We start from the raw sequence: 16,782 nt of genomic DNA, 5'->3' as shown, positions 1-16,782 counted from the left end.
TAGTGAGAAAACAACCGTCTGCAAACCAGGAAGAGGGCCCTCACCTGCCCTCTAATAGCCCACAAATCTAATAGCACTGTGATCTAGGACTTTCCAGCTTGCAGAGAAATAAATGTTCAAGCTACCGCTACCGAGTCTATGATCTTTTGTTATGGCAGCTTGGGCTTAGACACACACTTGCTGCTTTCCCAGTTATGCTCTTTTGTTATATATTCTTCAAAAACACTTTTATTAGAGCTGTTATCTCAGTATTTACACATTCATTAGAGGGAATATTTAATTAATGTTTGCCTCACTATTAGACTGGAAGTACCATAAAACCAGAAAGTATCTATTTTGACTCATCATTCCATCCCCATTCAGCCACAAATAAATATTTGTTGGATGAAAAAAATGAATGAGTGGAGGAATCAATTCCTCTTTTTTTGTCCTCTGAGTTTCTCTCTTCCCTTCCCTCTCTCCTTTTCTTTACTTTTCCCTGAATTTTAGTCACTGTGCCAGCTAGGGCAACTCATAAATACACAAGGGTAGAAAGTGTTTCTTTGGCTACATTAGGATAGCTGTGGGAAGGATCATAGGATCATGTGGACCCATCTCTATACCAGTCAGAAGTTCATTCGCCAACCCTGAGGCTTGGGTGGATCACTTCTAATGAATCTTCTCAGCCCCTGGTAGCTCATGACGTGTCAATTCATTATGGTTTTCAATATTTTGGATTGTTTGAAGACTCTCCATTTAGCAAAGAAACACCTATCTGCCTACATTCCTTCCCTTTATCCTGTCTTGGCCTTTTATAGCAATACAGGATAAAGTTCTTGTCCCTTCCCTATGACTTTCTTCAAATTCAGCAGTTGTTAGGGACCCTCCTCCTAGCCCAAGGTGCCCTTCTGGTTCCATTCCTTTCAACAGTCACCATCCTGTTTGTGTTTTGAGGCTGTTCCTTTGTTTCTCTCCCTATCTCCTTTTTTCTTTTTCCACTTCTTTCCTTTTTTCCTTCCATCCATCCTTCCATTTTATCTTCCTTTTTTCCTTCCATCCATCTTCCCATTTTACCTTCCTTTTTTCCTTCTTCTTTCTCCTCATTTTTAATATTGGTTTTTCCTTCCTTTCTCTCATTTCCTATCCCCTTCATCCTTTTTCCCTCCTTCCTTTTCTTCCTTCCTCCCTTAACTTCCCCTTCTCTTCTCCCTGCCCTTTCCCTATTTAGTTCTTCAAAGGCTATAAAGCAACTAGATTACCTCTAGTTCTCATTTTTCTCTTAAAGTTTAGATATGCCCTGATCATCACAGAGAATAGGGAAGGAAGGAGAGAGGGAAGTCACCAGCTTTGAGTCATTTTCAAATTTAATAAGAATAACAATAGCACTTTTATCCAAATTATAGACTAAAAGCTTGAACAGGATTGAGCTAAATACAGAAACCTGGGAATGCTAAAACTTCCCTCCGAGTTAATACTAATCTACTAATCAACACTCTCAGTTATTAATAGGCTGCCACCAAGCCCATGTAGAAAATATGAATGATAAAGTAATCATTGGGGAATCTTGAAAGCTAGATTTAATATTTCAGAGAAATTCATTCAATCACTTATTCACTCAATTGAGTGCCCACTTAATATGGAGCCCTGACATTTTTAGCTGAATATTTTGGTCATGGGAGCTAAAACAGAGCTTTGAAACTTCAGGATATCAGCTTTCTGCCTACTCAGAAGTCATGTAATTAGTTCCTTGTCTGTTTTGATGCATCTAGCAAACATGCCACAACCGTGGGACAATTTTGCATTCAACCCTATGTCCTTGTGCTTTAACTTCCAAATTTTCATTCATCCACTCAACTGACATGTAAGTGCATCACTATGGCATGGCAGCCACTCCCATCTTCTTTGCTTAAATGAAATGGAGATTGTGACTACCTCTTTTCACTAGATCAGCTGTGGGGCTTTATCATCCCAGAAGAAGTGCTCGAGGCCCAGAATGCATGATGACCAGGAATCTTTGAATCATTGCCAGTATTCCTGGATCCCTCACCAAGGGAACAGACCATTGTTCACAGCTCCAGTGAAGTATTTGATTTGTAACTTGCAGTTTTCTGAAAGTGTGATAGGATACACTTCTCTCTCCCAACCCCTTGTTCATGTGATCATCAAATCCCATAATTTTTACCTGTTTCCTCACATCTGTATCTTTCCTGCTCCTCCTCATTTATTCAAGCCATCACCATCATCCATCTGAATTGCAGCCAGAATGGTCTAGTAAGCGCCCTTCTTCCTGCCTTGAAACTCTCCAGATATTGTCCATATGGTAGCCACAGTGATGTTTCTAAAATACAAATCAACTTGAGCCACTCTCTTGCTTAAAGACCTTCAGTGGTTCCCTATTACCCATAGGCATATGTCTAATCTCCTATCAAGACACTTAGGGCCTTTGTGATCTGGTTCTAACCTTCCTCTATAGCTTGCACTTTTTCTATTCTCTGTGTAGCATCTTTGGCTTCTTTCATTTCCCTGACTGTATTACCCTCCTGTGCCTTTGCAGTTATTACTGTTCTCTCACAATATCCTACTTTCTCCCTTTTGCTGAATACACAGGAATGCACTCAAACATGTCTGAGAAGCTCTCTGGACCACACACACCTCATCAAACCCATGCAGAATTGGGCATTCTTTCCTTTATATTTTTAGGCTTGTAAAAAATCAGATTAGATTAATAGATTATTGGTCCCTTGAGCTCTGGACTATGTTTTATTTTCCTATATCCCCCAAAACTAAAACATGCAGCTATACATTATATAGTTGTTGAATCAATTTATAAATACCATCATATTAGAAAATGCTTATATGGCTGTTAGTCTGTGTCAGGCACAGTTCTAAGCACTGCCCATAGGTTGCCTCATTTAAAGAATGAATGCATACAGCCAGGTGATCCTTTTGGTCAATAAGCACCAAATTGTGGCTTCAGTGTCACAAACATGGGAAAGCTACTTTAGCAGCCACTCTGTCACCAACACACACTCCCATTTTCTTGCCTCCATCTTTTTCTGCTCATGGTGAGGCTTCAGTCTATCTCCATTCTAAAAAGCAACCTGGTATTAGGCAGGAAGTTTCAAGAAGCCCCATCCTTTCTCCTCATGCCTGGTAGCATGAAGTCTCAGTGCTGAACACAAGTTCCAGGCTGTGTTGTCAATAGCCTTGCAGCTAATCTGGCCTAGTGTGAGGTGTCTGAATAGTGATCTGTAGTTAGTATTTATATAATTGTCTATCCCTTTCTCACATCTTGAAATTGTCTGTCCTGGAATGGTCCACTAGTACCATGTTTTCCAAGCTCAGTATTCTCACTTCTTCTCTCCTCACATCAATCAATAGGATGGGACTTCAGACTGAATTCCTATTCCAAGATTTTATTTCAACAACATCTGAGATAATTGGGAATTCTATGCATTCCCCATTGCTTCCTATGCTTTTGCTGGGGAGTTCTCTAATAGCTGTGAGTAGAATTATAGTAGCTGATTTTTTGTTAGACTGCTGGACTTTTGAGCATTGTCCTTACTACTTCTTGGAGGTTCCTGGTCTGGATCTTTCCTGAATCTGTGATGGGTTTGTTTGCCTGTATAAATGGAGCTTCCTGTCAGTCCAAACCTTACCTGCATGTACCACGGTAGTTTCAATGTGAGAAAGCACAATATTTTGCCTTTATTTAGCTTATAACATAATCCTTAAAAGCTAAACTTCCTTGATCACATGCTATGTGCCAGACAAAACCTTCACATAAAAGCTGCAGGGTAAGCATCATTATCCCCCTTATACAGATGGAGAAACTATGTTTCTGAAATATTAAATGGTTTTCTAAGGTCACATAGTAAGTAGCGGAACTGAAATTCAAATTAGCACCAATCTGACTCCAGACACCAGGCTCTTTCTCTACAAATTGGAGGAGGAAACATTTGGGACACGCAGAGAAGTATTTCTGGGCCTCTGAAGGAGGCTGAATTCATAGTAAGTTCTCAATCAATACTCTTTACTTTAAATGTTGACCCAGTATTGCTGCCCAGGCCTTTCTTATTGATTGTGGTTAAAGCAATTGTAAAATCATGAAGTAGAACCAATCAAAAGCTTCCCTGAAATAAATGAACTTGAATGCCTTGTAGTTATGCTACTGTGGGTTGCCAAAAATGACAGAAGATGTGGTTATAAGCACGTTCAAATCCAGCAAAAAGTCTTGCAAATGCTGCAACAATTTTTTTCAAGTAGATGAGAGTACTTGAGTGTGGCAAACTGGTATAAATTCTGTGTAAACCATGGTGTGCATGGGCTACCCAGATCACAAAAAGCAATTAAGCAATGGGTGGGCCAGAACATTCTTCTGCAAAAGCAGTGGAATGTCAGCAGCATCAGAGGACCAAGTAGACCTTTCTGAAGAGGAACACCATAATCAAAGTGGGAATTGGCCAGAACAATAGCTGCTCCTTGATTGTCTATAGCCTGGATTGGTTAGCAGTGCATACCTTGTACAGGATACAGGATCTGAGTGACTGGACATATGACACAATGATCCATGAGCATCTACATGAACAAGAGTGATCTGAATAGGCACATATAACATCAGAAGATGTTTGTGAAGCATATCTGTGAACATGCGTAAGAACTGAATGATCATGTGTATCATCTGCAAAATGTATATCATCTAAATAAGCTCAAAGATCAAAGTGAATAGTTTAATGTGTGTAAGATTTGAATGAGCCTTGTTAACAATGCAGTGAACATTTGTATTGTTTTCATGTGCACATGTGCTGTCTAATGAGAATTTGCAATATCTCAGGTATAATATCTGAATAAGCCCATGCCCTATCAGAATAGCAGCATGTGATATTGAAGCTGATTGCCATCTAAGTGAATATGGTTTTAGAAAAGCTGGCCAGGCACAGTGGTTCACTGTAATCCCAGCACTTTGCAAGGCCAGGGTGGAAAAATTGCTTGAGCCCAGGAATTTGAACACAGTTTGGGTAACATAGTGAGACCCCATCTCTACAAAAAAATTTAAAACTTAGCCAGATGTGGTGGCCCACACCTAGAGTCCCATCTACAAGGGAGTCTAAACTGGGAGGGATTGCTTGAGCCCAGGAGATCACAGCTGCAGACATGTGTAACATTTTAGTGAACATGTGTATCACCCACATGAATAAAGATATGATCTGAACAGGCAGGGAGAACATCTGAATGAGGTGTGTAACATCCAAGTCAGAGGATCTCAAACTTGAGCATGGCCAGAATCATCTGCATGATTTGCACCCATTGCTGGGACCTCACCCCCGAGTTTCTGATTCAGCAGATTAAGGGTCAGTCTCAAGAATTTGCATTTCTAACAAGTTTCCAGGTGACACTGCACCTGCTGGTCTGGAACCTGCATTTTGAGAACCACTGTCCTAAGTATGTGTGACACCTGCATGTAACATCCAAGTGAGCTGATTAACATCTAAATCAGATCTAAGTGAACATGTTAACATTTAGGTGACATATGTATCACCTGAATAGGTGTTGTGCTATCTGTAGGAGCACATGTAACATTTGAATGATATGTTTAGAATACAAGTGAACTTGTGTTACATCTTAATACATCTGTGAAACATGAACAAACATGTTTAAAATCTGAGGGTATGCAGAATATCTGAGTGAGTGCTAGAAGATTCAACCTCTAAAAGGTATGTATGTGTTTTACACCTGAAAGTATTCATTGTCTGTGTCATAAGACAAACATATACAAATAATTACCATACACCATGGAAAATGCAGCAGTGAGTGTCTAAGGAACAGAGACACACAAGAAACAATGGCCAGATTCAGAATGAAAGCCACCCAGAGGAGGATGAGTAGATGGCAGAGATGACATGTGAGGTCTGTTTCAAAAGCTGATTAGAAATTCTTCAGGATGCCAGGAAGAGGTAGGTGGGGGAGGTGTTTCTGTAAGAAGCTCCCAGCAAAGGCAATAAGCACAAAATATAAAATAGCTTGGCATGTCTAAATAACCTCATGTAATTTTGGATTTGTATAATGAAATAGGAAGTGGGAGTAGAGGGTGACACTAGAGTGTTGATGAGAGCTCAGGTCACAGAAGTCCTCGTGGTCCATAACACCAAACTTGAACACGGTGGTGTTTTTTTTCCCTCTCTCCTGGAGGCACCAATTACTAGTTCTTTGACTCTTGGAAAGTTACTGAATCCCTCTAAGTGTTTAAGAAAATAAAATAAGTCTAATAGATGGATGTGGTGTGTGGGGGCGGGGGAAGGGGGGAGTGTGCTAGTTAGGAAGAATGTGAGTAAAGAGACAAGCCAAGTGAAGTGCTTAGTAAAATGTAACCGAGCTAGCAACAGCAGCAACAAAACCCTGTGAATGCTATTATGATGGAGAAAGTTGGATTCAGTTGTTTCTAATGTCCCTCCCAGCCCAGCACTCTTTGTCTGTGTCTGTTTCCGTTTTCTGATTTCTGACATATCCTGCAAAGTCGGGAGAAAGTAATTGTGATGGAAAAAATCACGGGTCTCCGTTTGCACCGGGTCGGTGCTGGCCGCGCGTAGCTCCAAGTTGAGCGGCTCCGTGCAATGAATGATTAACCCGGCGGGGCCGCTCGGCTTCCTGCTCTCGTCCGAGTTTCCGCGTAGAGGGCGCAGCGCCGGGCCGGGGCCCTCGGCGTGGCGTGGCGCAGGGCACGGCGCGGGGCGCCCGGGTCACCATGAGGACTCTCCGCAGGTTGAAGTTCATGAGTTCTCCCAGCCTCAGTGACCTGGGCAAGAGAGAGCCGGACGAGCGGGCACGCAGCAGCGCCGGGCCAGCGCCAAAGCCACCTGGAATAGCATCCGCGACGGGGTGATCGCTGTCTTCCAGCCCAAGGGGCTGCCGGACCAGGATCTCTTCACCTTCAACGAGGGCGTCCGGCAGCTGCTGAAGACAGAGCTGGGGTCCTTCTTCACGGAGTACCTGCAGAATCAGCTGCTGACAAAAGGCATGGTGATCCTTCGGGACAAGATCGGCTTCTACGAGGAAGCTGCTGGACTCGCTGGCGGAGACCTGGGACTTCTTCTTCAGTTATGTGCTGCCCATGATGCAGGCCATCTTCTACCCGGTGCAGGGCAAGGAGCCGTCAGTGCGCCAGCTGGCCCTGCTGCACTTCCAGAATGCCATCACCCTCAGCATGAAGCTAGAGGACGCACTGGCCCGGGCCCACGCCCGCGTGCCCCCTGCCATCGTGCAGATGCTGCTGGTGCTGCAGGGGGTGCATGAGTCCAGGGGAGTGACTAAGGACTACCTGCGCCTGGAGACGCTGGTCCAGAAGGTGGTATCGCCATACCTGGGCACCTACGGCCTCCACTCCAGCGAGGGGCCCTTCACCCACTCCTGCATCCTGGAAAAGCGCCTGCTGTGCCGCTCCCGCTCAGGGGACGTGCTGGCCAAGAACCCGGTGGTGCGTTCCAAGAGCTACACCACGCCGCTCCTGAACCCCGTGCAGGAGCACGAGGTGGAGGGCACGGCGGCCGGCGGCACCAGCATCAGCAGGCACTCCGTGTCCGAGATGACTTCCTGCCCCGAGCCCCAGGGCTTCTCCGACCTGCCTGGCCAGGGCCCCGCCGGAGCCTACAGGTCCTCCCCGGTGCCCCACTCAGGGCCATGCCCCAGCAGACTGCACCCCACGACCCAGCCCCCCGAGCAGGGCCCGGATCCCACCAGCAGCCCGCTGCCCGGCTCCAGCCCGGAGAACCTGGGCATTAGTAAAGGGCAGTGGGATAGGAGTTGGTTTTATAGGTTTGGGTAGGTTTTTGGGGGGCGGGGGTGTTGCAGAGTAAGATCAGTTACAGTGGTGGAGGGGAGGGGGCCAGGAATATGTATACAAGTTCAGTTACAATGGTAGGGCGGGGTGAGAGGTATTTACATTATCATAAGAACGGGTTAAGATGGCAGGGTTGGGTGAGGGGCTTGTCCTGGGAAGGGATCAGGGACAATTGTCAAGGCAGGCAGGGGATGGGAGACATCAGCCGAGGCAACCAGGACTTCAGACTTTCAGGCTTCAGGCTTACATACAGAGACCTGACCTGACAAAAAATTGTGATTTTTTTCCCTCCGGGCTGAGCAAGGGAGGCTGATGGTATTTCCAACAAAGACAGGAATACAAAGTCACCAAGACCAGGCTGACAGCGCTGGAGGGGCGGAACAGAGTAAAAAAAGTCACACACACACACACACGCCACATGGACACCCCGACACACGGGGCCGTGTCAGTAAAAACTCAAGGCGAGCCGTGACGCCCCACACGACACTTTGCCGGCCCCCAGGCCCCCCCAAGCCGAACATGGCAGACCCTCGGCCCGGCCAAAGTCAATAAAAATCCCTTCCGAATCCGAGTCCACAGACTCCAGAATCTGGTCCAGGTGAATAAACAGCCAAGTTGCTCACACAAAGCCTGTTTGGAAGGTCTCTTCATTAAAAGCCCACGTTTTTTAACACACCTCTCCCTGTCTGTAGGTTACTGTTCGGTAGAAAGTCCCGCCATCTTTCCCCCAGGTTTCTTGCCTCCACCCTCCCCCCAGGCTTCTTGCTGCCCTGAGAAAAGCCCGCCAAGCGTGCTCTGTTCCGTCTAGCAACAACAAGCAGCCAATCATCGCAGCAGGAAAGCCCACCAAGCCTCGGCCTATCCTGAACCGACACATAACCCTCTGAGCTACCTCAGCAGTCCGCCCAGAAACGGACAGCCTATCCTAAGCTCCTAGGACACTCAGCCAGCCCTGTATCCACGCCCCGTCCACCCCCCCTGTAAAACCCTCCTACCCCAGCTGCGCAGTCGCAGCCAGCCCCCGATCTCCTTCCTTTCCTGGCCTGCCCGCTGGTCCCAATAAACCTGAACTCGGCTTCCAACTCTCGCTGGAGCTGTTACTTGGGATTGGGTACCGGGCAGGGGATCACGTCGGGGTCGCACATTTGGTGCCGAAACCCGGGACGGAGGGTCGCTAGCCCCCCCTAGCGACCCCCTCCCTCCAGCGACCTCCGCAGCCCTCCTCCAATTCGGCCTCAGCACTCCGGACCAGGTAAGTCCTGTTTCTTACCTTCTCCTTCCGTGGTGCGTGTGGCAAAGGCCCTTCCTCTCAGTCCCAATCCACGGATCCCTCGCCAAGCACCGGCCGGCCCGAGCAGGATCCCCCAACCAGGCTCCAGGAGCCTTGGGTCGGCAGACAAGGGACGCCTTCTCTGACCCACCCAATCCAGAACCATTAAATAGGAACGATCAGACAGGGGACGCCTTCTCTGGTCTTTCCTATCCACCTTCCTCTGGGGAAGCTGGTGGGCTGGAGGGATGCCTCCCCCACACTACCCCAGCCCACTCGGATACTGTTCCGAGCTCGGATACTGTTCCGAGACCGCCCTCGGCTGGCAGGAACCCTTTGCCGCACGCATCATGGGGAACGTGGAGTCAAAAATTCCAAAAAACACCCCACTAGGTTGTTTACTTCTCAATTTTACTCGTTTGGGCTACTCCCAAACCCTTAGGCGAAAAAAGCTTATCTTCCTCTCCCAGGTGGCCTGGCCCCAGTATCAGCTCAATAACAGGTCGCACTGGCCTCCCACCGGCACTTTCGATTTCAATGTGCTCCGCGACCTAGATAACTTCTGCCACCAAACTGGCAAAGATAAGGAAGTGCCTTATGTTCAGGCTTTCTGGGACCTGCGTTCCCACCCTGACCTCTGTTCCACTTGCTCTACTCACCAGGTCCTCCTAGCCCAAACCACCCTACCCCAGACCCCTACCTCCCCGACCAAACCACCTCCATATATCATGCAAGAAGAGATGCCTGACCATTTGTCTTCCCCCTTTGTTCCCACTCCGGAAGTCCCCGACTCACCTAACCCCCCTCCCTCTGTGCCTCCTCCTGCTGTGCCTCCTTCCTCCTCTCCACCTACGCCTTCTGCTACTCCCCCAACCGCTCCTCCTCCCATCTGCTCTCCCCCTTCTTCCCCCGTGGCGGCCCATACCCGTACCAAGACTTCAGCGCCTCCCTCTGTCATAGCACCCCTACGGGAAGTAGCCGGGGTGGAGGGCCTTGTTCGGGTCCATGTCCCTTTTTCTCTCCAAGACCTAGCTCAAATTGAGCGTCGTCTTGGGTCCTTCTCGGCAGACCCCTCCACTTACATTAAGGAGTTTCAGTATCTCACCCAGGCCTATAGTCTCACTTGGCACGACATCCGAGTCATCTGTACATCGACCCTCTCTGCCGAAGAGCACGAGCGCGTCCTAGCAGCAGCCAGGCATCAAGCAGATAGAGATCATGCCATAAACCCAAACCAAGTCTCAGTAGGTACAGAAGCCATTCCCACCACAGATCCCCAATGGGTATATCAGGATGGAGCTGGCTCCCACATCCCAGCTCGAGACCGCATGCTTCAATACCTGTTGCGCGGGTTAGAAGCTGTATCCAATAAGGTCGTTAACTATGATAAGCTAAGAGAAGTCACACAGAAGCCAGATGAGAACCCTGCCCTTTTTCTCAACCGCCTTCAGGAAGCCCTTGTCCGCTATACCCGACTAGACCCAGCCTCCCAAAATGGGGCTACCATCTTAGCTTCCCACTTCATTTCCCAATCTGCCCCTGACATTCGAAAAAAACTTAAGAAGGCCGAAGAAGGCCCAGAGACTCCCATACAAGACCTGGTTAAGATGGCCTTTAAAGTCTTTAACGCCAGGGAAGATGCAGCCGAGGTTGCCCGCCAAGCTCGATTGAAGCAAAAGGTCGCGCTGCAGGCCCAAGCCCTAGTGGCAGCCCAGACCCAAGCCCTGGTGGCAGCCCTACGGCCGGCAGGGGCCAGGGGTCCGAACAGCCGCTCCAAGCCCCCACCAGGGGCATGTTTCAAATGTGGCAAGGAAGGGCATTGGGCCTCTAGTTGTCCTCAGCCACGGCCGCCTACCAGGCCCTGCCCCCTCTGCCAGCTCAGTGGCCACTGGAAATCAGAGTGCCCCCAGGGATCCAGGACCCCGGCCAACGCAAGCCGGAGTACTGGACCAAGGGGTACCTCTCCGGGAGGGCCAGCCCCTGACCCCTCTACTCGGGAGTCTGGCTCTCCTGACCGCTTATACCCTGAGCTACTGGGGCTTTTGGACGACTAGGGAGGCCCAGGCTCATCGACCCCAGTAACCCTCGCCGAGCCTAGGGTGTCACTTCAGGTAGCGGGAAAAAGCGTCTCCTTTTTGCTCGATACGGGGGCTACCTACTCTGTGCTTCCCTCCTTCCAAGGCCAGACCATACTCTCCCAGGTCTGTTATGGGAATCGATGGGGCTGCACACACCCCACGCCAAACTCCACCGCTCACCTGTATGTATAACTCAGTCCCATTCAGCCATTCTTTCCTCATTATCCCCTCTTGCCCTGTGCCTCTGTTGGGACGAGACATCCTAACAAAACTCAAAGCCCACATCACTTTCCCTGCCTCTCCCCAACACCTCCTGTTAGTTGCTCACCACCTCAACTCCGACTCAGACTATGCTTCCCCAGGCATTCTCCTCCCCAAAGTACACCCTAAGGTATGGGAGACGGACACACCTGTAGTAGCCACACACCACAAGCCAGTCAAGATTTGCCTCCAGGAACACTCCTCTCGATTTCTTTGCCGACCTCAGTTCCCTATTTCCAGGAAACACCGCCTAGGACTTCGCCCTATCATTGAAAGGCTGAAAAGCCGCAGCCTCCTAGTACCCACCAATTCCCCATCATGTAACACTCCCATCCTCCCAGTCCGGAAACCCTCAGGAGAATACCGCCTTGTCCAAGACCTCCGACTAGTCAAGGCTGCAGTAGTCCCTATACATCCTGTAGTCCCAAACCCGTACACCATACTCTCCAGAATTCCCTCCGATACTACCTTCTCAGTCCTTGACCTCAAGGACGCCTTTTTCACCATTCCCTTACACCCAGATTCCCATTTCATCTTCGCTTTCACCTGGGAAGACCCACTTACTGACAACTCTTGTCAGCTCACCTGGACAGTTCTTCCCCAAGGTTTCAGGGATAGCCCTCACCTGTTCGGTCAGGCCCTGGCAACAGACCTTCTAGGCTGCCGCCTAGCCCCATCTATTGTTCTTCAGTATGTTGATGACCTACTCGTCTGTTCCCCCAGCCAGGAAGAGTGCACCCGAGCCACTACTGTCCTGCTCAACTTTTTAGGAGATAAAGGGTATAGAGTTTCAAGAAAGAAGGCCCAACTCGTTACCTCATCAGTCATTTACTTGGGCCTACAGCTTTCCCCGGGAAAGAAATCCATTATCCCCGATCGACTGCAGGCCCTGAAAGCCCTCCAACCCCCTCAGTCTGCCACTGAAATACTCTCCTTTCTAGGGGTAGTGGGATTCTTCCGGCACTGGGTGCCCAACTTTGCCCTTCTGGCCAAGCCACTTTACCAAGCAGCTGCAGATACTCCTGAAGGCCCACTTACTTCACAGGGAACAGTGACTCGAGCCTTCCACATGCTCCTACAAACACTATGTGCTTCCACCTTTCTTGCTCTACCCAATCCCAATCTTCCTTTTCACTTGTATACGGATGAGAAAGTCCACATCGCGGTAGGAGTCCTGGCTCAACCGGTCGGCAACACCCTCCTTCCACTAGCATACCTTTCCAAACAACTCAGCCCCACAGAAAAGGGGTGGCCACCTTGCCTCTGAGCCTTAGCAGCAGCCGCCACACTTACGACAGAAGCCCTTAAGATCAACCTCCAGCAACCACTCACAGTATTCTCCCCTCACAAACTGCAGGAGCTTGTGTCCGGTCAGGCCTTACCACACCTCGGGCCGTCCAAGGTCCAACTCCTACACCTTCTATTTCTGGAGAACCCCGATATTTCCCTCTCCCACTGTCCTGCTCTTAACCCAGCCACACTTTTCCCTTCTCCAACTGCTCCAACACAAGATCACCGATGCCTCGAGGTTATCATTGAAACTCAATCCCCACGGCCCGACCTACACTCCACTCCTATCGAGGCCGAAGCGACACTTTTTGTAGATGGGAGTTCCTTCCTACGCCCAGGAAAATCCCGTATTGCTGGATATGCAATAGTGACTCCTTCAGACGTCATTGAGACTCATTCCCTCCCCTTAGGAACCACCTCACAACAGGCTGAGTTAGTCGCCCTCACCCGGGCTCTCAAGTGGGCCAGGGACAAAACTGTCAACATCTACACAGACTCAAAGTATGCCTTCCTTATTGCCCACTCCCATTGTATGATCTGGAAAGAGAGAGGATTCTTAACCACCAAGGGCACCCCGGTAGTTAACGGAAAACTTATAGCTGATCTTATCTCTGCCATCCAGCTTCCAAAGCAGGTTGCCATCATTCACTGTCGAGGACACCAAACCTCCGGGTCCCTAGTAGCCCTAAGTAATGCTTTCGCAGACAGGACGGCCAGAGAAACAGCACAAACCTGCCCACCCCCAAAGGAAATCTACTTCCTGTCACGCTGCTACAAACCCCAGTATTCCAACTCTGAGCTCGAACTTTTACAGCAAAACCCTGGAGTGACCTTTAGGGATGGATGGGCCTTCAACCACAACCTTCTGATACTTCCCCAAGCACAAAAAACTCCCATCATAAAGGACATCCATGATTCCTTGCATATCGGGCCAAAAGCCCTACTCCACTTCCTCCTATCCATATTATATCCAGAAGGGCTCCCTTCCCTTATTCACCAGGTCCACGCTCAATGTCTCATTTGTGCGAAGACCAACCCACAAGGAGCCTGTCATTTTCGTCAACAGCTCCACCAGTTGCGTGGATCTTTACCAGGACAAGATTGGCAAATTGATTTTACTCACATGCCAAGACATAAACAATTTCGGTTCCTGTTAACCATTGTTGATACTTTTTCAGGCTGGATCGAAGCTTTTGCCACCACTTCGGAGTCCGCCGACACTGTTGCTGCCCATCTCATCCAGGACATCATCCCTCGGTTTGGGCTTCCGGCCACTATTCAGTCAGACAACGGCCCGGCCTTTGTCTCCAAAGTTACTAACGCTGTCTGTGCTTCCTTAGGGATTCAGTGGAAACTGCATGCGGCTTACCACCCCCAGTCATCGGGTAAGGTAGAACGGGCTAACGGACTAATCAAGGATCAGCTTACCAAACTCTCTCTCGAGCTTAAGCAGTCATGGGTCTCTTTACTACCGTTAGCTCTTGCCAGGCTACGGGCCCGCCCCCGAGGAGCTTCACAGCTCAGTCCATTCGAGCTCCTATACGGGCGGCCCTTCCTGCTATCTACTCCACCTTCTCCAGAAAGTTCCCCCCTGAATACCTACCTCCCCGATTTTACTCTCCTCAGACATTTACTCAGGGAACACGCCAACGCTTCTATACCTCAGACCTCAGAAATTCCACCCACTCTGGGAAAAGTTGCCCCCGGTGACTCTGTCTTCATTAAAACTCTCACTCCAAAACCCCTCTCACCTCGGTGGGAAGGGCCCTACACCGTCATTTTAACCACCCCAACGGCTATCAAGGTTGCTCAGATCCCATCCTGGGTACACCTCTCCAGGGTTAAGAAGTGTCCAAGCTGCTCCCCTAACCCCCATTGGGAGTGCGTTCCCACAGGTCCCCTATCACTCAAAATACATAAACTCTGACCTATTCAACCTCTCCAACCCTGAGCCGACATGTGGCCCCTACTCGCTGTAGTTCTAACCTTCTTGCCTACTGTTCACAGCGGGTTTGGGCGACAATATGATCTCAGCCAAGTTCTAAAAGCTGTTTATGGTGAGCCCTGTGAATGCAAGTCAGGGGTTGTGTCCACTCCGCCCTCATACTTCTCAAGTCAAATTGATTGTGGAACAAAAATAACATACCTTTCTTATGGCAACGACCACAAACCAGGCTATGAATGTCTTAACAAACCCACCATAGCAATAGTTCCCCCAGGGTCTCCCCAACCAGCCTGGAACTGCTCCTCGGAGATGCATCTGTCTGTCCACAGCGGTTGCTATAAAAATTATGCCACTTGCACAAAAAATAATAAAACTTATTTTACAGCCTGGATCAATGCCGATCATGTTGGCTCATTTGGAGGTGACTGGGCCTCCAGTTCCCCATTGGGCGTCACCTATAAATATGCCGTTGCTTCTTGCCTGGCCTTGGGGAAAGTGGCATGCTGGGAAAGCAGCCCAACCATTGGTGTCAGTGACGGAGGAGGCCCACATGATCAAATGAGGTCCCACCATGTTAAAGAGATCCTAAAGACATTGTTTCCCACTATATCTTACCACCCCATATCCTTACCCAAGTCTCGACAGATAGACTTAGATGTCCAAACCCAAAATCTCCTTAAGGCAGTTCACAGCTTCCTCTTACATAGCAATTCCTCATTAGCTAACAACTGCTGGATCTGTATGCCTCTGGGTACACCTATGCTTCTAGCTTTACCTGCAATTGCTAATTTCAGCACTAATGGAACTCTCCGTCTTCCTTTTGCGGTTCAACCCTTGTCAAACCTCTGTATTAATGTCACTTGCTATCAAAAGCCCCTCATGAATAATTCCTATGACATTGACTTAGGTTCAATCACGAGTTCCTGTAATTGTTCCAAATTTGTAAATAGCAACTCCAGCATGTATGCCCCTGCTGGACAAAGCTTTGTCTGCGGGAGCAACATGGCCTTCTCTTATCTACCTCAAAACTGGACAGGAATATGTATGGTGGCCTCCTTGTTTCCTGATGCTAGCATAGTTTCAGGGGATGATCCCATTCCTCTTCCCAGTTTCGATGTGATCGTGAGCAGGAAAAAGCGGGTGATTCAGTTCATTCCTCTGCTAGCTACCCTTGGAGTCACCGCTGCCCTATCCACAGGGGCTGCAGGTCTTGGCTATTCTTTACACTCTTATCATCAGCTTTCCCTTCAACTGATTAATGATGTTGATTTACTCTCATCTACTATACAAGTTATTCAGGATCAGCTTGATTCCTTAGCTGAGGTGGTCCTGCAAAACCGCCGAGGCCTAGACCTACTCACCGCAGAAAAAGGAGGACTATGCCTAGCACTAGATGAGAAGTGCTGTTTTTACGCCAACCGTTCTGGCATTGTTAGAGATAAGATAAAAACCCTCCAAGAAAATTTAGCCGCAAGAAGAAAGGCATTCCTCCACAACCCACTATGGGGAGGGCTGAACGGTGTTCTTCCCTATCTCCTTCCCCTCCTCGGCCCCCTCATAGGATTCCTCCTTCTCCTATCAGTTGCCCCATGTTTTTTTCAGTTTCTACAGCGCCGGTTTCAGGAACTCACCCGGCTCACCATCCATCAGATGTTACTACAGCCAACCCCTCGTCACTCCAACTACGCATACCACCCTCTGCCGACTTCCCAGACTCCTTAAAAAACCCCACTTCGCCGCTGTACAGCAGGAAGTAGCCAGAATGACTCAGCCGCCCTTTGTCCTTTAAGGAGTCAGGAATGTTCGGTAGAAAGTCCCGCCATCTTTCCCCCAGGTTTCTTGCCCCCACCCTCCCCCCAGGCTTCTTGCTGCCCTGAGAAAAGCCCGCCAAGCCTACTCTGTTCTGCCTAGCAACAACAAGCAGCCAATCATTGCAGCAGGAAAGCCCGCCAAGCCTCGGCCTATCCTGAACCGACACATAACCCTCTGAGCTACCTCAGCAGTCCGCCCAGAAACGGACAGCCTATCCTAAGCTCCTACGACACTCAGCCAGCCCTGTATCCACGCCCCATCCACCCCCCCTATAAAACCCTCCTACCCCAGCTGCGCAGTTGCAGCCAGCCCC

General features: G+C 49.1%; 1 protein-coding gene and 1 pseudogene across 1 annotated transcript; both read left to right on the top strand.

Annotated features, from left to right (window-relative positions):
- The first annotated feature begins 6,721 nt into the window (after positions 1–6,721).
- LOC100386226 (proline-rich protein 5 pseudogene) lies at positions 6,722–9,229 on the top strand (annotated as a pseudogene).
- On the top strand, positions 8,824–16,379 carry LOC144578645 (syncytin-1-like). The gene is made up of 2 exons (XM_078345382.1): positions 8,824–9,065; positions 13,891–16,379. The coding sequence occupies exon 2, from the start codon at positions 14,670–14,672 to the stop codon at positions 16,377–16,379; it is 1,710 nt and encodes a 569-aa protein (XP_078201508.1). The 5' UTR covers positions 8,824–9,065; positions 13,891–14,669.
- Positions 16,380–16,782: the final 403 nt, after the last annotated feature.

This window comes from Callithrix jacchus, chromosome 1 (genome assembly GCF_049354715.1).
Source record: "Callithrix jacchus isolate 240 chromosome 1, calJac240_pri, whole genome shotgun sequence".
In the NCBI taxonomy this organism is placed as follows: Eukaryota; Metazoa; Chordata; class Mammalia; order Primates; family Cebidae; genus Callithrix; species Callithrix jacchus.
The sequence above is the reverse complement of the archived record's forward strand: the minus strand, read 5'-3'. Positions and strand labels throughout refer to the sequence as shown.